Source organism: Serinus canaria, chromosome 1, assembly GCF_022539315.1.
Source record: "Serinus canaria isolate serCan28SL12 chromosome 1, serCan2020, whole genome shotgun sequence".
NCBI classification, from domain to species: domain Eukaryota; kingdom Metazoa; phylum Chordata; class Aves; order Passeriformes; family Fringillidae; genus Serinus; species Serinus canaria.
The window spans coordinates 798,109-818,393 of record NC_066313.1 but is presented as its reverse complement, the minus strand read 5'-3'; the positions used below and the strand labels follow the sequence as shown (position 1 = coordinate 818,393).

General features: G+C 45.8%; 1 protein-coding gene across 3 annotated transcripts in view; it reads left to right on the top strand.

Annotated features, from left to right (window-relative positions):
* Window positions 1–20,114, top strand: part of SCAF4 (SR-related CTD associated factor 4) — a 29,777-nt gene extending 9,663 nt beyond the window's left edge. For all 3 annotated transcript variants that reach the window (XM_050973111.1, XM_050973103.1, XM_050973101.1), the window contains exons 5-21: window positions 1,485–1,620; window positions 3,854–3,993; window positions 4,466–4,642; window positions 4,857–4,957; window positions 5,444–5,491; window positions 6,640–6,748; window positions 7,086–7,253; window positions 7,895–7,980; window positions 8,675–8,865; window positions 9,761–9,861; window positions 10,824–10,937; window positions 11,545–11,701; window positions 12,489–12,643; window positions 13,383–13,545; window positions 13,641–13,721; window positions 13,804–13,992; window positions 17,875–20,114. In XM_050973111.1, coding sequence (XP_050829068.1) covers window positions 1,485–1,620; window positions 3,854–3,993; window positions 4,466–4,642; window positions 4,857–4,957; window positions 5,444–5,491; window positions 6,640–6,748; window positions 7,086–7,253; window positions 7,895–7,980; window positions 8,675–8,865; window positions 9,761–9,861; window positions 10,824–10,937; window positions 11,545–11,701; window positions 12,489–12,643; window positions 13,383–13,545; window positions 13,641–13,721; window positions 13,804–13,992; window positions 17,875–18,719 — 2,961 coding nt within the window. In that variant the 3' untranslated portion in view covers window positions 18,720–20,114. The remainder of the gene's footprint in view (window positions 1–1,484; window positions 1,621–3,853; window positions 3,994–4,465; window positions 4,643–4,856; window positions 4,958–5,443; window positions 5,492–6,639; window positions 6,749–7,085; window positions 7,254–7,894; window positions 7,981–8,674; window positions 8,866–9,760; window positions 9,862–10,823; window positions 10,938–11,544; window positions 11,702–12,488; window positions 12,644–13,382; window positions 13,546–13,640; window positions 13,722–13,803; window positions 13,993–17,874) is intronic.
* Window positions 20,115–20,285: the final 171 nt, after the last annotated feature.

Below are 20,285 nucleotides of genomic sequence, written 5' to 3'. Positions count from 1 at the left end.
CTACTCCCTTTCTCCTTGTAAGAGTGAAATACTCTTTTTTCTACCTGACTTCATCTCTCACTCTAAATAAGCTTTTGAAAGGCTTTGATGCTCTGCAGTTTTCTAATGTGGAACATTTAGACCTTCAGGCATTGAAGCTGATATTTGGGAGCTCCTGGGTTGCTAGCCTGTGAAACAGAGCAGTCCCTTCTCCTTTCTGTTTCTGCATTACCATTTTGTTCATCTGAGTGAGTGAGACTGTCCATCTCCTTCATGGAATTACTTGAAATAGGGAATATTATTGTTTAAAACACAAGTGCTTTAATAAAGTTCTAGTTCCTAAAATAAACACCCTGATCTGCAGATACACAGCAATTGTGTGGGATATCTGAAGAGGATAATGCTACCTTTTTTTTTTTTTTGAACAGCCTCTCTGTAAAATCAATATGTGACTGAAAATGAGAGTATTACTTTCGCCCATTTTTTGGCCTTTATATAATTTTCAAGTTCTCTGGAGAGCTAGAATACCCAAAGCAAAAAACTGCTGCTGTTTTAAAGTTAACTGTTTTTCAGACCAGAATGTTACTTAAAAATAGACATTTCAGGTTTCTCTGTAATGGATGTTATTTTAGCAAACATTTTGTAAAATTCTTCAATCACTTAGTTAGAGGTGGGTTTACATGGGTGTATATAACTGAGTCACAGTGAAAGAACAGAATCAATTCATTTGAGCTAAAAGGTACTTAAAGCCTCTGTGTGCAGGTGAATGACTAAGTTTGCAGGAAGGACAGCAATACAACATGTGTTCTGCCTTCTACCTGCTTGCATGTTCCAGCTGAAGCAGCACAACTACTGAGACATTTTTGTTTGAATGCTGGGCTGAAGAAGGAAAGGCCAATTTCCAGCTTGTTCCTGGAAGCTGCATTGTTCTTCATGTCAAAAAAAAAAGAGCTTAAAATAACAGCTGAGAGTCAGAGATTCTAAATTAATCCTGCAGTGATCAGTGAGGATGTTTCCCACTTGCTTTCCTCATCTTTTGGATAATGATGGAGATGCAGTTTCTGGTCTCAACAGAAAATTGGTTGGGTTAGGCATAATACCAAGCAAGGAACCCTCAATCTGACTTCAAAGGGTTGTGGTGCATTTTCTGGTCTAACTGCCCCTCTCTTCATGCAGGCTTTCCAGCTCATCTTCCTTTTCTCCTTTTGGTCTCCTGTGTAGATGTGGGGCTGAAATATGTCCTGGATTGTACCAGGATCACAACTGGATTTCTGACTGGCCAGAAGAGTTTTAGGGAAATGTCGCAGGTTGCTTTGACAGTAAAATAAGTTGGCAGTTTTTATCTTTGCCAGTTCAAAGGTGTTTCCTCCCTCTCTCACGACACAGGATTTGTTAAGTTGGTGTGATTATGTCATGTGCTGTTCAAACCTTCTCTGCATACAGAAGATAAAATGGTGACTTAAGAAAGCTGGATTCAGCATTGGTGCTTCCTTTTGTTTCAACAGAGTAAAATAGTTCGTGTTCTGAACCTCTGGCAGAAAAATGGAGTATTTAAAATTGAAATAATTCAGCCTCTCTTGGATATGGCAGCAGGAACCAGTGCCACTGCACCCATGGCAGAGAATGCTACTAACAATGAAGGTAGGAATGACATCTTAACTTCTGCTCTCAAAGGGCAAATGGCAACAGCTTGTTTGCCTTCAGCACAGAGTGCCTTCTCTTAGTTCCAGCAGTGGCATAGCAATAAAATCAGCTTTGTCACAATGAGCAGCCAAACTCATTTTAAATAGGAAATTATCAGCATATGAATATTGACTTGGGAAATACATTAAAAGTTTATCATGTGTATATGCATATGTACATATATATACAGGTGACTGCAGTGTGCTCTCTTAAACAGATACTCTTTTTTCTTTTGCTTTGGAATATTTTTATGTGATTTCTTGATTTTATAATTCTGATGTCGCTTTTAAATGCCAGGATCCAGGTAAGTAAGTGGGATCTTAGATGTTAAAGAGCTTCATCTTCCTTTCAGTCAGCTTAGTAGCTGAAAGCAGCAGCTGTCAGTGCCTGAGTGTGCAGCCCTGAAAGTCTTGGGCTGGTGTTTCACATCCAGGTTCTCAAAGAGAACATTTGTGCCTGAGATTTTGCACGGGCTGCTGGCTGAGGAGCACTGACCTGCAGAGCCCAGCAGTGCCAGCCTGCCCACTGTGCCTGCACTGACCTATTTAGTGCCACAGCAAAGCTGGGAGCGAGCTTCCAGGGAATATGCATTCTACAATTCCTTCTTTCTGCAGAGAGCAGCTTTTTGGCTCTGCACTGATGTTTCACACTGAGCTGTGGTAACCTCCTTATTTACTGTGCTCATGGAGTAGGACTGGGAAAATGGAGTGGAGGGAGTGAGGTGTGGTGAGAGACCACAAAACAGTGAAATCATCTCCAGCTGTGTTCAGGGAAGTGTATCCCATTAAAGGCTTTCTAAAGCTGGCAGGGCCAGGGAATGCCTTGGCACCTGAGCTTGGGGGCACAATGGTGGCTATACAATTGAATTTTGGGACAGGTAAGGGGCACTGCCTGGCCAGCTCTCTCTCTCTCTCCTCAGTAGTGGTGAACAGGTTGGCTGCCTTTTGCAGACATCTTCAGTGAGGTTATTCAGATGCACCAGAGGGGGTAATTTGGCCCTGCAATAAATATGCTAATGAATAATAGTAATAATAATAATAATAAATATATTAATGGATTATGTGAAGTAGAGTCTGTTTCACCCATAAAGACAGAGAGAAATGCAGATTTTCTCCCTTGAGCAAGCAAATACCCTGCTGAATGTATTCAGGAAATAATTGGGGAGTTACTTTATATTTAAAAACAACACATACCTTTTTGCTTTATTTTTATGTTGCATTTAACTTCTGGGAAAGTATTATTCAGCACATTTGACTGTGCTTGCTGCCTGTCAACACTGGAGTTATTTGAAGTGCAAACAGAGGAAGGGCTTTAAAGGAGTTGCTATTGCAAGGCAAACATGTTTGCTTAGTGTTTCAAACTAAATATTTCTGTCTGTAGAGTTTTTTTTAACTCACTCCTTGTACAGCTTTATTATGTCCATTAAAAGAGATCTGGTGAACAGTAGTTACTCACAATATGTAGGAATTGATGGGATTATTGCTAATTTACTTGGTACTGGCAAGATGTTTATTAAAAAAGGTGTTGTAATGTAAGGCAGAGATAATGGGAACACTAATAGCATGTCTTTAATTGTGATCTCACAGTTGTGAGTCTTTTCCTGGAAAAATGAGTAAATATCATTTTCCTGGTGGGAGGATTTATCCATCAGCTGCTGGTGTGGCATGTGCACATGCAATAGGGGCATGTGAACAAACTTTATCAAAGAAAACTGCCTCTGAAGTAATCCTTAAAAACCTTTAATTATTGCCAGACTTCTCTGCAAAAGTTCAGTTCCTGGTGGAAAATACTGAGAGAAACTCAGCTGCTCTTCCATTGAGCCATGAGATGGTTGATCCAAAAGGATGAGCCCAGGCCTGTGGAAACAGGGCCACCACGTTCAGGGTATTGAAGCTCACTGCCTAATGCTGGTTGAGTGGTGAGAGCTTTCCTAAACCTTCACTGCTACAAACATGGAGCTGGGAGCTGAAATTCTATGTGGGACCAGCGTTTCTGTCTCATTGCATCCCAGGTGCAGGTGTGAGCAGTGAGCAGAGCAGATCATGGCAGAAGGAACAGAAAATGCAGCTGGGGTGCTGTAACTAGGCCCTTTTGGGATAAATAGGGGGTGCAGGCAGCAGACACTCGTTGTGGGGAGCAAGAGGGACCTTGTGGAGTCACACAGCCCTTCCTGTGTTCCTGAAACCCCCAGGCTCGCCGCCCCCTCCGGCCAAGGTTCCCTCGGAGCCGCCGCAAGCGACCGCCAACTCGGTGCCCGCCGTGCCACAGCTGCCCAGCTCCGATGCCTTTGCAGCTGTAGCCCAGCTGTTCCAGACAACACAAGGACAGCAGGTAACCTGCTCACTGATGCCCTTCAGTTCCTGTGTGAAATGGTTGCATTGACAGCCTGGGTTTGAAGCAAAAGAGCTTCCCAAAGGTCTTTGGTGGGATAGAGTATTTAAATTCTTCCATCCAATAGTTGTGATATTTGATGATACTCAGCGCCTAAGTAAATTAGTCATGAATTGATGCAGTAACAGGGTTTCTGGAACAAGTGGAATATCTCAAAGAAAATGAGGGATTTAAATTTTTGCTGTGTTGAAGGGCCTGAACACTGCAATGTTAGGATCAACTGAATTTTGCCACCAAAATATTTAATAAAGAACTTGTGGTCTTGCTGTTAATGCTCCACATTTCAGTCAGGTTTTTGCTGTGTTTGTCCCCTGCCGCAGTCTTGTTGACATAAAATGTATATCCTACAACTCTTTCAATACTTGATGTTTATATGAGGACATTGACTTCATACTGTCTCATGTTTCTGTAGCTCCAGCAAATCCTGCAGACCTTCCAACAGCCTCAGAAGCCCCAGTCACCGGTCATAGACAACACTGTGATGGCTCAGGTTCAAGCTATTACTGCTCAGCTGAAAACCACGGCAGCACAGCCCCCAGAGCAGAAAGCTACTTTCACAGCACCTGAGCAGAAAACATCATTTGACAAAGTAAGTCTTGGTTTGCATTTTCTGAAGCCGAAGAATCTGATTTTGGACAGTTTTTGTTTTGTATTGGAATATAGATTTCTGTTTCTCCCCAATTCTAACCTTGTCTTTAGTTTCAGAGCTTACATCAGTTGTAAGAATGTGATAATAAAGATATTTTGGCTGCCAGTTGAGTAAGATACAGAAAAAATAGTTGTGCTGATGTGGTTTCTTTCAGAAGCTGCTAGATCGGTTTGACTACGATGATGAACCAGAAGCTGTGGAAGATTCAAAGAAAGAAGATTCAGCTCCTTCCCCTGCAGTGTCTCAGCCAGCTTTGTAAGTTCTGTGTCATAATAAAACTAAGAAGTCTTGGTCCTAAAACATTTTTTAGGTTAGAAAGTAGATTAAAATTCCAAGTTAGTTCAGTGTTTAACTGCTACAGTCCAAATTTAAAACACTGTTAACAGGTTTTGGTGGGGTGATTTTTGTGTCCTGTTACTTTGGTGATCTGGTGTTGCCTCATTGATGGAGGGCTGTGTTCTGTAGAGAAAAGCTCAGTTTTGGTTGCAGGATGAGTTCCATGCTTTTACAGTACACCTGAGGGTGTCAGGGCATCACTGGATTTCTTTACTGGCTGGGGAAGAGCTGCTCTTCCAAACATTGTGATAGTTTATAGTATTCAAGAAATGAAAATTGGCTTTGCAGTTTTATGTTGGCAAACATTCCATCCCCACACAAGCGAGCTGAAGCTCCTGTTTCCCTTTTGCTGTGCATTATGATAAAGTCTGGAATGACATGACCACATCCCAGTTTTTTCCACAGGACCTCTCTCTCATTCAGTGCACAGGCTGGATGGTGCTCAATGCCGGGGTTAGTCCATATTTCTTTTTTCCCTGCTTCAGTACGTGGCCCCATGTCTTACTCTCTGTATCTGCATCTAAAGCCTGCTCTCAAAACCAGAACCACTAACTCTGTCATCAGCTTTCTGACTGTGTCTCTCACCTCGAGCACTTTATGTCCACCAGTAGTAGCTCATTAAGGGTCTCTGAAGGAAATGGATAGTATTGCCTTAGAATGCAGATGGAGCTCTGGAGTACAGAAAGATGAGGTAGGTCATGGGCACTGCTGGTGTCTGCCCAGCTGGAGGCTTGAGGGCATGTTCATGTTCTGTAGGTAGTGCTTCAGGGCCTCTGTCCTTAGTGTCTCACAGCTGTGCAGGGTGAGGGTGCCACTCCCTGAGGGTGGCATTCCCATGCTCCCAGTCTGGGGCACGCAAGCTCAGTAATTCTCTCTATAAAATACTGATCTGTCCAGAATCTTCTCAGAATTGTCTTCAGACGCTGCAAAGTTCCATTTCCCATCACCATCAAATTGCTTTCTCCTCCTGAAATCCTGCTGAGTTTCTTGCACAGGCTGCTACATCCTGCAGGCAGGTCTTGTTACCTGCACAGACTCCAGAATTCCCTGAGCACTGTCCATTCTGTGTGTTGAATCAGGAAGTGATGGGCATCACTGTAATAATCCTCATGTAATACCCACCCCCTTCTACTCTGCCCTATTTCCTCCCAAATCAAAGTGTTTTCTTACAGCAAAAGTACAGCCAGTTTCTTCTCCTTGAGGAGAAAAGCATTGCTTCTTTTGTTCCCAAAAGAGGAGCTGCAAAGGAAGAGAATGAGCCTAAGGCAAAAAACCTTCCTGAAATGTTTCTGTAGGCTGAGATCTTCAGCAAGCTCATATAAGTACAGGGGCGAGAGAGTAGTGAGAGTAAGTACAGGGGCGAGAGAGTAACCTTTGTGTAGCATTTCTTTAAATGTGAAAGGACTGCTCTTAGAGTGGAGAAAAGATCAGGAAGCCACTCTTTCTGCCTTTCCTTTTTTTGTTGGAAACGGGATCATAGCAAAGATGATTGTTCTGTCTAAAATAACAGCAAGAATGTGTAAATGTGCTTAGAAATTTGTAAAATGAAGACAAATCTGTGCATCTGCTGACTTGTCTCACCAAAATATTCCTGGTTTTAGTGGGTTTCCAGGAGAAGGCATGCAACAGCCAGTATTTCCTCAGCTCCCAAATATGGATCCTTTTCAGCAGCGGATGATGGGAATGCAGCAGGATCCGATGCGGCACCAGGTAACCCCAGGCTGTTCCCTTGTCCCCCTGTTGTGCTTTCCATGCTTTGCTCTTTTCTTTGGTGCAGCAGGAAGGAAGTGATTTTCCTTCTGGTGAAGAGTGAATGTGGCTTAGCCCTCCATCTTCCCAAAGAAACGCATTTTTGGTGTGTGTCCTAGTCAGGCTTTGAAGGACAAGATTGTCACTTCTGCACCCAAATGCTTGGCCTGCTTCATCTTTCCCCCATCTTTTGTTGTGATTTTTGAGTTGACATAAAACTTCACTTGAGCCTTCTGGGAAAGCAAATGTAATGTGTTCCTTCTCCTAGCTGGAATTCTGTGTTTTTTCTTCTCCCAAGGTGCCCCTTCCTCCGAATGGGCAAATGCCAGGCTTTGGTCTCCTGCCTACCCCCCAGTTCCCACCCATGGCTCAGCCAGTGATGCCTCCAGCAGCACCAGTGCAGCCAACTTTCCAGTCTCCCTTCCCAGTCCAGGCTGAGCCACACCTGCAGAAACCCCACCAGCAGGTGAGCAGCCCTTGCAGTGAACAGACCGACTCAGATGCTCTCATACATGTCCTTCCCAAATGTGTGTGGATTGTCCTGGAGCAGAAATGTCAGCATGACCAGGACACAGCTGGCTATGAGGGGAGACATCCTTGTCCTTGACATCCAGTTGTCTCTGCTCTGCTGGGAGACAATTGGAGAGCTCCAGGACTTTGCCCTTTCATGTCTCCAGCATACTTCAGACTTAAAGTAATTTCTCATAACATCTTGGAGAAAAGTTGCAGCAGATCTCACTTTGCCTGGGATTTTGATAATGGAGCATGATCCACTGACCCGATCTTAAGGAATAAAATAATTTTCTGTGGAGATGCAGGTGTTGCTGAAATGGGATGAAATGTGGAAAACCAGTAACTTGCAAATTGAAAATGGCAATTGTGTAAATTATTTCTATGGTGCCTTTTCAGTGGGTGTGTTAAGTAGGTGCAATACTGGACCCTCTCCCTGCTAGTGAAGACAGAGTGAAGCTTTTGAGTCACATTCCTCTTTAATTTCATACATTTGAATATTTAATATACTTTCGTGCTGTTAATTTAATCTGAGCATAAAAAGAAATAAAATGCTTGTCCTGCTCACCTCTAACACCTGTCAATTTCACGTTTTAGGATATGGAAGTGGAACAGCCTCCCATTCAGGAGGGAAAACGGCATGTTTCTGACAGTAGGAAATCAAGATCTAGATCTGCATCAAGGTAAATGAGTAGAAGTTCTTTTAGTGCAGGAATGAAAAGCAAATTAGCAACTCTAAGACATATGAACCTCTAAAGTCATCTCCCTTTTAGGGAAAATATGATATGTGTGCAGTTCTCTCTCACTGGGAGAGAGCAACTTCCATGCCTTTCAGTCCAGAGTAAATTTTAGGGAGGCAGAATGTGATAGTTTAATTTTGCCTGTGCTCTAAAACAGTTTTCTTATTAAAACGTTTGTGATTGGTGACTTTGTGTGTCACTGAGCCTGTTTGTCACATCCCAGCTGACCGAGCTGATCTGCCTCCACTCTCTGTTTAGTTGCCAGTCATCTTGTTCACCAAGCTCCACACGATTTCTCTGAAGGTCTTCCACACCTGGAGGGGTTTAGAACTTGAACACGATGCAAAATACAATTTCGGTGGCAGAATTTACTTATAATAATTTTTAGCCATTTCTTAGTAAGAGCAGTAAACATTTGCCTTGCTGAGGCAAGTGTAATTTTCCCTGTATCGAAGTGGACGCAGTTTTGGTGGTCAGCTTCAGGACAAAATTAGTGCACGATGAGAAATTTTTTGTGCTTCTAAATGCCCGTGAAGGAGCTGGGATTGACGTGTTCCTTTCCTGAGGGAGCCCTTTGGGTGTTGTACGGCTGAGGCTGCGTGTCAGGCGCTGAGCAGCGTGGCTCTGGTTCCCACAGGTCCCCCAAGAGGAGACGCTCGCGGTCGGGCTCACGCTCGCGGCGCTCCCGGCACCGCCGCTCCCGCTCGCGCTCCCGCGACCGGCGCCGGCGCTCGCCCAAGTCCCGCTCCCAGGAGCGGCGCGAGCGCGAGCGGGAGAAGGAGCGCCGCTCCAAGGGGCTGCCCCAGATCAAGGCAGAGACCGTCAGTGGTGAGTGCCTTCTCTTCCTGCTGCTCCGGGTCGCTCTGCGCCTTCCTGTAACGCCCGGTGCTCTCACCGCGTTCCTTGGGTTCAGTGCTGCTTCTGGTGCTTCCCGAGGCTCATGCAAACAGAACAAAAGTTAACTGCCCTGTGATTCCTGATAGGAATTTCACAGCACTTCCCTGTGCTTCTTTACTCATATTCAGCATTTCTGGAGTATCTCCAAGTTTGAAATATTTTGGCTGTAAAATATGAAAAAGCTGAAACCCCATGTTCTTCTTTTCCTTCCTTTGAGACATAGAAGGTAAAGCAGATTGAATGAAAAGGATTTGAGTTAATTGTAAATTATTACAATCTTTCTAAGTATTCAGTCCTGTGTACCTCTCCAATCTGAAGGGGAGATTTGACCTGGAAAACACACAGGCTGGTGTTTGGATTCTGATCACAATCCTGGCTTTGCCAGCCTTTATAGACCAGACATAGTTGTATTCTGAATATTCCTTGGGTCTGTGGAATCTTCTCATCAAGTAAAATCAAAGCATTCTTTCTCATATAAGAGAGACAAAAACCTGAGGTGTTTCAAGAGCCAAATCCTGGTGAGTGATGGTCCCAGGTGTGTAAAGGCCTGCAAAACCCTGGTAGCTGTACAGTGGAAGCTCCCTGGCCGTGCTGTGAGATGTGCTGCTGCCAACACCTCTCCCAGGTTCTGTCATGTTGGCTGTCAAAGTTTGCAGTGCTATATACCTCAGGTGGAAAACCTGGCTGAGTGTTCAATGTTGCTGCAGTAATCTGCAGCCTGGGGGATACCTTGAGCTCCTTTCCTGGTTATTACCCTGGATTCAGCATGGGATAGGTGTTGGTTATGTGTGCTGTAAGGACCAGCTGTGCTAACTCTTGGTTGTAGTTTGCAGTACCACACTCTGGGTAGGACAGCTGGACAAAAGGACGACTCAGCAGGATGTGGGAAGTCTCCTGGAGGAATTTGGCCCCATTGAGTCCATCAATGTGAGTAGAAGGGGTGCAGTGTAAGCTGCCTTGATGTGTTTGGGTGCAGAACATCTCTCCAGGCTGCTGTGAGGCAGAGTCATTTCTGATACATTCCAAAGAGCTGGCCTCTCATTTCCCATGTGTTGTGTTTTCAGTGTGGGCACTCAGATCATGTGGCTGACTTGTACACAAACAAGAAGGGAGCTGCTTTGGTTTCCTGCAGTATAAAAATGCAGAAGATTACCCCATTTTCATAAAAATCCTGCTTTCCCTGCAGGCTGATGGCTGCAGAATTACATCCCATGCTTCTGAGTTCCTTGGCTGCTTCATTTTATTTGATTATAGGAGCGTGGACTCTCAGCTGGTGTTCTTGTTGCTCTTCTGTCATGTTAGCCATAAACACAGAGAGCTATTGTTTTATTTTGCTGTATTTGAGGGTATTTTATGTATAAAGTATAGCTGTTCCAGTAACTTCAAAAATTTCATTCATTCAAACAAAGAAAAATAAGTGACTAATTTTCTTCCTATTCCCAAATTTTTTAAGAGAACATAGGAGTTTTTTCCTCAAATTCAGTACAAATAAAAATTATTCCAAATCTGCAGCTAGAACTGAATGTGGAGGTGCAGCTGGCAGAGTGAAGGGATACTGTTGTGCATTCCAACAAAGTAACTAATTGCCAGATGTTAGAATTTACATAAATGCTATTGTTTAGCAATTAAAAAGGATTAAATATGCAAAAGTCAGCTGTATTTTAGAGTTTTGGAGGTTTTCAGAAGTTGTGGAAGTTTCAGTTCCCTAGAAATGTGAATTTCCAGAAGATACTGGCTTTCTTAGCCTCTCAAACTAACATTTCCTTCCATACTTGCACAGCCCCTTTTGGAACACCCCCTGATGTCCCAGCTTGCTGTAACTGAGCATTTTTGTGTTGTTCTCTGTTAGTTACCTGCAAAATGAACTTTTTTCCTCCAACCCCACACAGATGATACCGCCCAGAGGATGTGCCTACATTGTCATGGTGCACAGACAAGATGCCAACAGAGCCCTCCAGAAACTGAGCCGAGGCAACTTCAAAGTCAACCAGAAATCCATCAAGGTACTGCTTGAAAACATCAGGCTTTCCAAAGCTGCTGTAATTATTGTCATCCTGTCTCATCTCTGCTGGGCGTTGGGGGTGATAGGCTGTAAAATCCTGAAAAAATACATCAGTGAACTAGTTTTTGAGGATTATTGTTCCTGGTTTGTAGTGGGATTAGTGGAACCTTGTATCAGTTTCCTTGAAAGATTGCCAGTAATTATCTGTCTAATCAACAGAAAGGGTGCCTGCCCTTCTGCTCATTCCAGGGGATGGCACTGTGTGTTTCTTGTTGCCTGTTATTTGTCTCCTAACAGAGTTTCATTACATATGGTAATCCTACAAAGAATACTAATAAATAAGGAAATATGCATCAATTAGTGAAGTTCTTCCTTCTGTAGAATGTCAAATTAGTGTGACACTGTCCTCCAAAGGGAAATGGAATTAATCTTAGTGGCTGGGGATCATCAAATGAAGCTGGCTTTATACATTTTTACAAATGGTGTGCAGTGGGTTAAGCCAAGAAATAGGAACCATTTACCCTCAAATGCTGTTTTGTGAGAATGAAATATTAAAGCCATTAAAATGGAAACTTTTTGCTGACCCCTTGTATTTCCCCCCACACAAGATTGCCTGGGCTCTGAATAAAGGAATAAAGCCAGACTACAAGCAGTATTGGGATGTAGAATTGGGTGTGACTTACATACCGTGGGACAAAGTCAAACCTGAAGATCTGGAAAGTTTCTGTGAAGGAGGAATGCTGGACAACGAGACCCTTAGTCCAGGTAGAGTGTTACTGCATGTTTTTTATTGAACCTTTATTTCAGGGTTTGGCCATTCTGTCCAGTTTGCCCAATTAGCTGGTGATTACGTGCTCTAATTGTGGCATCTCTTCATGCTGAACACACAAAAATCAGCTGTGTGTTTTAAACAAAAATGTAATGAATCATGAGCATAATGTCAGTGTGTTCCAGTCCTCTCAGTGCTTTTCTCTTTCCCAAAGTGCCCCCTCACTAATCCCTCTTTGTGCTTAGCTGGCTTTTCCCCGGAAGTTCTGACAGACAATAGGAGCTATTTCTTCCATAAATTAGGTTTAAAGCTGTATTTGACATTTTTGTTGTTTTGCTGCAATTCTTTGTAGTTGTATTGTCCTTTTCCTTGTTTGAGACTTGAAGAGGTTGGTTTTTTTAGAAATGAGTTCTCAAATTAGAGGCAAAGCTGCTGCCTTCTTGCCTGAGAGCAATAGAATGAACCTGTTGAAAGCTTGTCCCAAAGAGCCTTACAGTTTTTGTCACAGATAATGTAACAGACTCCTGGGTGTGTATGAACACTGTCAGTGCAAAGGATTGTTAAATGACTATTAAAGGAACAAGTTTATTTGCTGTTTCAGTGTTTGCTGTGTTTAAATGAATTTGGAGTTTTTATTGTCAGAAACGGTATAAACGCTTCTTAGCTCTGTGCTGCTTATTACCTGAGTATTTTCAATTAGGTCATTTTTGTAAACATGACTAAGCATGTTTCACATGGCACCGCTTGTGTGACCCGTGTCTGTTGGGATTTTGTTTTGGACAGAGTGGAAGGGAATTCCCAAGAAGTCTGAAAATGAAGTGGCTCAGAATGGAGGTGCAGAAGCTGCACACAATGAACCAGTGTCACCTATTCCCAAAGCTTTACCTGTCCCAATTCCTGTTCCCATGCCTGCACCAATAACAGTACCTCCTCCACAGGTGAGAGTTCTTCCACAGAAACAAACAAAACTCACTTTAAATAATAATTCAGGGAGGGAGGGAATGCCATGAATGGGAACTCTATTCTCTCAGACACAGAGAAATTACTGCAGTTGTTATAGAAGGACTGAATTGCATCTTCAGGTTTTGTGATTGGCTTTTTTTGTTTTGCTACTTGTATTATTAGTTAATGTTCCTCTAAAAGCTTTTCTTATTGGCAGATACTCCACTACTTATATACCAGTAGTTTCTTGTCAGTGTTAAAATAGTAGAATCCCTTAAATCAGAGATAATTTAAATTCAGAGCTTGCTATAAATCAGAAATAAGGAAACGCCAATCACTCTAATGTGCAAACTCAGGCAGAGAGAAAGAGACAAGCAGAGGTTTTGAGTTGCATTCCAGTGGATCCTGTCTGGAAATCCATCATGCTGGGTGCAAGTGAATCCCAGGCACTGTGTGAGGGCTCTGTGGAGGTGAGTTACTGACACGCATTAGTACCCATGTAGCACAGAGGAAAATTCTTCTCTAATTACAAAGGCACACAGGGCTGGGGTTGGTATTTTCAGTGATGGGAGTTCTGGAGTGCTCCTGCATCTTTTGTGCAAGCACCCCCTTGTTGCAGAGGAATTTGGGGTCGCTGAGATGTCCTCCTGGAGCTGGACAAAGAGATTCCCAGGGGGACAGAGAGTCGTTGGGGCACTCTTGGGGTAACCCATCTTTGCCTTTCCTTTTCCCTAGGTTCCCCCCCATCCATCAGGGCCTCCCGTGGTTGGTGCACTCCAGCCCCCTGCTTTCACAGCACCTTTAGGAATCCCCCCTCCTGGATTTGCCCCCGGGGTGCCGCCACCGCCGCCGCCTCCATTCCTCCGGCCGGGCTTCAACCCGCTGCATTTACCTCCAGGTTTGTGGGGTGTGCCAGCCCGGGCCCTGCTGGGCCCAGAGCTGCTCTGGGGCTGTGCCAGGGGGGCACTCAGGGCTCTGCTGTGCTTTTTGTAGGATTCCTTCCTCCTGGGCCACCGCCTCCCATAACTCCTCCGGTCTCTGTCCCGCACACTCCGGCAGTGAACATCCCAAACTGTAAGTGTTGGGCCCTGTGGGAGGCAGGGAGCCTGCAGGAATTGCTGGCTGGTGCTCAGTGTGTCCCTGCCTTGTTCCTCAGCTACAGCAACTGGTGGGAATGAGGACACTACAAAGGAGTCGTCTGTAGGAAATCCCATCCCAACAGTAGTTTCTGGAGGCAGAGGGAATGCTGAAAGTACCGACACTTCCAAAATCTATGGCACTGTTCCACCTCCTGTAGCACCTACCAATGTCCCTGCTCCCGTCACCCAGGCTGTTCCACTCCTTGGTAAGTGCCCTCCTGGGTAAGTTCTGCACTTCATTGCTCCCTGCATTTTAAATACCATTTTCATTTGGCTACTGACTCGCAGTCCAGGGGAAAGGGAAGCACATTCTTCTCAACTTGTTGAAATTTCTGTCCTACTGTTGGCTTTGAAATCAATTTTAATGGCTTAATGTTGCACAGAAGAAACAGTCAGTATTTTTTACTACTGAAAATCTGTTTTCTGAAGAAACAAAGCTATGATGTGTAAGCTACAAATTCAAATGCTGTCCACTTTTAACAAGTGAAGGTTTATACAGTCTGGAAAATGAACTTACAGCAACACATCTGTATGACATAAAAACCAGGCTTTAGACTCAACAATTAGATATACAAAATTAACATGCAGAGAAACTATTTATAGTGTATTTTTGAAATCTCATAGGATGGGGTACATTCTTGTTATGTATGGAATAAATTGTTTAAACAGAACATAAAACAAAAAGCTTTTATGCAGCCCTGCCGTAGGACAGGTTTTGAAACCTTTGTAAGAATATTTTATTTAAATATTACCAAATGTTCTTCTGACTAGCAAACCCAGTGTAATGGGAGTATGTTGCATAAATTACTTTTCCTAATATGATACAAGCTTGGTCAGGTTTTTGAAAGGGAGTGTGAACTGTTAACAGAACTCTGCTAAATGCTTATTTTATGATGGCTTTGGATGGGCCAGTGTCAAGAATTTACCCAAGAGACTTGTTACATGCAAATTATAGTGAGATTGCTGCATTTAGGGGATTTTGGGCCTCTACATGAGAGCCTAAGAAATGAATGAAAAGCTAATTTTGTGTTAGTGGGTTTCTGCCCAGAATTTTCAGTGATCACTAAAGAAAATCTGAGATTTGTCTCCCTGAGAGCTCACTGCTCTATTGGATGTGAGGGCTAAATCTTCCATCCATGACTAATGATTTATGAATCCTTCATGTTGAAGACTTGACAGAAGACCCTTTCGAAACAGAGAACAGCTTAAGAAACTCTGTGGTGACACCATGGAGTCAGGGAATTTTGTCAGGAATTTCAGAAATTCACACCTTCCTGCTGAATGAAGGTTCTGTAAAGGTAGCACAAAGTTTTGGAGTTTCACTGTCTTGGAAAACATAACCTGCACTTCCTGTTCCTGGCCTTTGGAATGTATGAGGCTCTGAAAGATTCTGTAGCAAACTCCAGCAAAAACCCACCAGACTGACAACAGGGTCCCTCTCTCAAGAATTCCCTGGCAGTATTTAATGTTATGCCACGTTCCCCACTGGAGAACATGCAGAATGTTGGAGAACATCTGTTTCAGAGTGCAGTGGAACCCTGCTTCTGTTGTACTGGATCCATGAGCTTTTGGCTTGTTCCATGTGTTTCCATGAGGTTTGTGTGCTGGGACAGACAGACAGCTCAGAGCTCCACGTGCTGGGAAGTGATTCAAGGGCTTGGGAGTTACTGGAACCACATAGTGAGCAGAGTTTGTGTAAGAGTAAATCAGGTGTGTCAGCACTGGTGACACGGGAATTATCCGAAGGGAATGTAGGCTTTGTCCAGCTGGGAGAGATGATCAGGTCTGGATCACAGTGTCATGGAAATCTGGCTTCATACCTAATTCATCAAAGCAGTAAGGATGGCTCCTGTGCCCTCTCTGGACAGAAGATCCTTCAGGCCAGCCTGAGCACTTTGGGCTGTGTCGTAGGAGTCAGGTGAGGAAACTTGGGACACTTTGGTGTGTGATGGTTGCTCCTCCGAAACCAATAAAATGTGTTGTGAAGGCAAGGTGTGGTTTTGCACATTGGGACAGAGGAGCAGGTGTCAGGTGTGAAGGAACTGGCTCCAGTAGGACAAGCTGGGTCAGGAAATCACCTCAGGGTTTCTCTCAGAGCTCAGGGAGTTCATACCCAGTTCAGGAAGCTGCTTGAATGTCAGGTACTTCTTAAAAAAAAAGAGGACTTTAACTTGCCCCGGACATGGTGTGTGTGTCTGTACCATGAATTTCCCTGAGCATTATCAGTGAACTGGGATGTGTTTCTGGATAGCTCTTGAGGTGTTTAGTTAGTGCCTGATTTGTCAGGAGAGTGAGGAAACTCCAGTAGTTCTACAGTTGCTTTAGCCTCAGCATTAAAGGGGGTTGATATTTAAAATAAATTTAAAATAAAAAGTGTGCAGCTCTCCAGGCAATGCAGTTCAGAATGAAGGAGAGTTCCAGGTACAATTGTGTTGCTTCAGTGCTGCAGTTTGTGTAGAAATAAGGTTGAGAAATTAAATGACTTATTAAATGTGAAACTTCCCTCCCTCACCTCATGTTCATGCTCTTGTAACCCACATCTGCTCTGCTGCTTCAGCAGGTTCAGCTCTTTAGTTCTCAGTTATTCTATTCTGCCTTGTTTTAATCTTCTGAGGAAGACTAAAAGATGTTTTTACCAAGAATATCCCCAAACCTCAGAATTCTTGGGAGACATCATTAGCTATGAGTCTGTCTTGTCAGATCTGTATTCCATCACAGGAGGAGTTTAAACTGGGTGGTTACAGACCTGGTTATTGACCAGGAGGGAAGAAGGCTTTGTATTTTAGAGGAAGGAAAAAATGCATTTAAAAAATGCTGTTGGTACTGGACCGTTTCTCCAAGAGTGGGAGCTGTGTCTGACTGCTTGCAGGGGAAGGGCAGAGGATATCATGGACTGGAAGATGTCACACGAGTCTTCTCCCTGACAAAATCCAGCTTCCTTCCAGTATGAATTTAAGGAGCACTCGGGTGAAAAGGTTTCTGTCAGAGATGTCCCTAAAGTCAGTGGTGTGGTGAGAGGGCAGCACAGCAGGCTCAGCTCTGTCTGGGGACAGCTGCCAAAGCTGGACAAGGGATTGATGAACACCACGGCAGTGAAGGGGAGCTGCTCATATGGCTGCTTGTGAAGCTGCTCCCAAATGTAGTTTTCACTGCTGACACTAATTCCAGCATCAGTTCCCACAGTATGTCATCCTGGTTTTACCCAGGCAGGGGCTGTGTTCCTAGGGCAGGAGGTGCTGGTGAGCAGGAGCAGATGGCAGCAGTGTGAGGGCTCCGGGAGCACTGGACAGTGTTCCTGGTTCAGACTGAGGAGGCACCTGCCCTGGGGTGGTGGGAAGGGCTCAGCTGGAGCTCAGGATTCTTCTCAGAATCCTTTCTGGCTCATTGTGTTGGTGTCTGGGAGCTGTGGGCTGAGCTTTATCTGACAGTATTTTTGGAGAGGGAGTTTTTCTCCTCTTATGAAGAATGTAGAAATAAAACTGGAAATAGTTGATGCTGCATATGTGCTATAAAGGATGAAGCTCTGTTATTAAAAAGAAGCCAGGAATGACCTGTTGCCTTTCCTTTTAGTTTTCATGGCAAGGTTTATTCTACTAAAGGGAATCTTTGTTGTGTCCCTTTTCTGTGGAATGGCAAAGAGAGCTGTGCTCCAGCTGTATTCCAGCCTCCTCTCTGCTGCCTATGTGCATGAGCCTCTTGCTGGTGCTGTACAGCTGTGGGGTGATCAGCAGCTGTTTGGGGCAGAGGGAAATGTCTGAATCCCACTGGAGGGGGTGAGGTGTCTTCACCTGGAAGGGGCTTTGGCTGCATTCGGCTGGGGAAGCAGGAGGCTCAGCTGGGGCTGAGGGAGCCGTGACTGCACAAGGGCAAAGGCTCTCCCCAGGGAAGCCTCTGGGATCAGGAGTTAGTTGCTGCCCTGGGCACAGTCCTTGCTGCCAGCAGCTCACAGCAGGTGCAGAGCCCGGGAAGCTCGGCTCCGGTTCTAGGGCGCTCCTTTCCCGGGATAACCTCAGACTGGGTTTGAAGTTGGGCAGGCGCTCCGCGTCCCTCGTGCCCGGCTCTGACTGTCGCTTGTGTGTTCCTTGCAGGCACCCAGGGCGTGGCCCCGCCGCCGCCCGCGCCCGTGGTGGGGCTGCAGACTCCGTCCACGGGGCTGCTGGGCGCCCGGCCCGGGCTGATCCCGCTGCAGCGCCCGCCGGGGATGCCGCCGCCGCCGCCGCTGCCGCGCTTCCCCATGATGCCGCCGCGCCACATGCCGCCGCACATGATGCACAGAGGGCCCCCGCCGGGCCCCGGCGGCTTCGGGATGCCTCCCCCGCACGGAATGAAAACGCCCTTCCCTCCGCCCGGTCACTTCGTGCGGCCCGGGGGCGGCCCGGGCGGCGGCGGGCCCGGCGGCGGCGGGCCCGAGGAGAACAGGGACGGACGGCAGTTCAGGAACGACAGGCAGTTCACGCCCAACAGAGACCAGGAGCGGTTCGGGAGGAGATCCTTCGGGAACCGGGCGGAGAACGACCGGGAGCGCTACGGCGGCCGCGACGAGCGGGAGCACGAGCGGCCGGGCGGCCGCGACAGGCGAGACTGGGGACGGCGCAGCCCCGAGCGCGACCGGCACAGGGACTCGGAGGACAGGAACAGGCGCTCCAGCGGCCACCGAGACAGGGAGAGGGATTCCAGGGATCGGGAGTCTCGTAGAGACAAGGAAGAAAGCCGCGGCAAGGAGAAGGCGGAGGTGACAGACAGGGCGGAGGGCGACAAAAACCACGAGTCTCACGGCGGCAAAACGGAGGGCGCGGAACTTGTTTCAGAACTCGCTGCGGGAGACGCCGAACCCGCGGGCGCGAACGCCGCGCCGGAGTCAGCGCCCGAGGCTACCTCATCCCTGGAACAGGCGGACAAGGACACGGGCTCGGCGGCCGAGGCGCCGCGCTAGGGCCGCGGCCCGGCCCGCAGTGTCGAGCTTTAGTTGTACAGTGCTGTAAATCCGCTTCCGCCCCTGCGCCCCCGACGCGGGGCACTGTGAGCAATTTGATTGCTTCCCTTCTATTTAAAATAGCCACAACATAACATAAAATACTGAAGAGATGATTAAAATATTACCCATTTTTGCTGTAACTTTTTTAAAGTTTTGACTTTAAAAAGTTTACGAATCAGAAGTAGAAGTGCTTTCTATTTTTTTTTTAATTTAAGAAAAGGTAACGGTGAAAGCTCCTCAAAACAATAGGGATGTGTTTTTAATAAACTCTATTTTCGTAACAAACTTTTAACGTGTGCTATTCTTCCTACGCTGCACTGAAGTGGAAAAGGAGTGTTCAGCAGCCTAAAGTTGGAACTGTTAATGCTGTACTGGAGTCTAAATTAGACTGGTTTGGTTCTGTTTGTTAAAGGAAATCCATCTGTTTGTGTAGCGATTCACAGAAGCGCATTTTTATTTGTAACAGTCCTCTGGAGTTTTAGATTGCTGCATTTTAATGAGCTACTTGACCACCCCGGGTAAAAGTTAGTTTTAAGATGTTAATTGCGGAGTTAACTGTTTTAGTGTTTGCAATGCAATCCATTCTTTGCTTTATTTTTTTCACCCCCCTCCCTCCCTTCAGTTGGTTCTGTGGTTCCTGTTGCCCTTAATTTGCCTTTTTTTAAGTGACACCTTCAGGCACCGACCATCTGCTCTGAGGTTACAGAGTGTGTGCCAGGCTGGACAGTGCCTGCTCTGCAGCTTTTGTACTTGTTAGGAGTGAGACCTCGGGGGCACCAGAATTCCAGCCTGGCTCTCCAGGTGGGGCTGGGACAAGGACTTGGCCCTTCCTCCATGGACACGGGGCTGCTCCTCCTCACCCTTACAGAGGTAGGTTGTGCCCCCCTGGGCTGGGGACAGAGGGTGTTCCTGGTGTTCCTAGGTGTCATGGCACCTCCTCTCTGGAGCCCTTCCATGTCCTGTCAGCTGTGCCAAGGGCAGGTACAGTTTCTCTGTGGTTGATCCCTGGGGCTGGGTCACTTTGGGAAGTTCTGCCCACCCCACATGGCTCAGAGCTCCCATAAGCCCAGCACTGCCAGTGTATGAATCCTGTGCATATTCAATGGTTTTTTTTCATCCTTGCTATAGGTGTGTTCTACCTTTAAAGCTGGGGGTTTTGCCCTAAGGGAAGGGCAGCTACTTCCTTACATCAGTCCTTTTTTACAGCTGCCCTGCTGTAAAAAAGGGCAGAGGGAATTGTCTCTGGGGGAGGGAGAGTGTGGGAGAGCCACTGTGGAGCTCTGGACTGGGGAGAGGACATCTATTTTTATGTTCTTGCAATAGCAGAATAAAGAGAGAAAGAACCTGTTTACAGATTGTAGTGACCTCAACTTCCATGTGTTAAAACTCGTGTCCTCACTGGTTGTTTCCTGCCCGGCCCCTGGGACATTCCCGTGTCCCACAAATTGAAGTTTGAGCCTTGGGAAAAGCTGCCCCAGCTCTGTAAGGAGGGAAGGTTTGTTTCACCGAGAACACCTCCTTAGA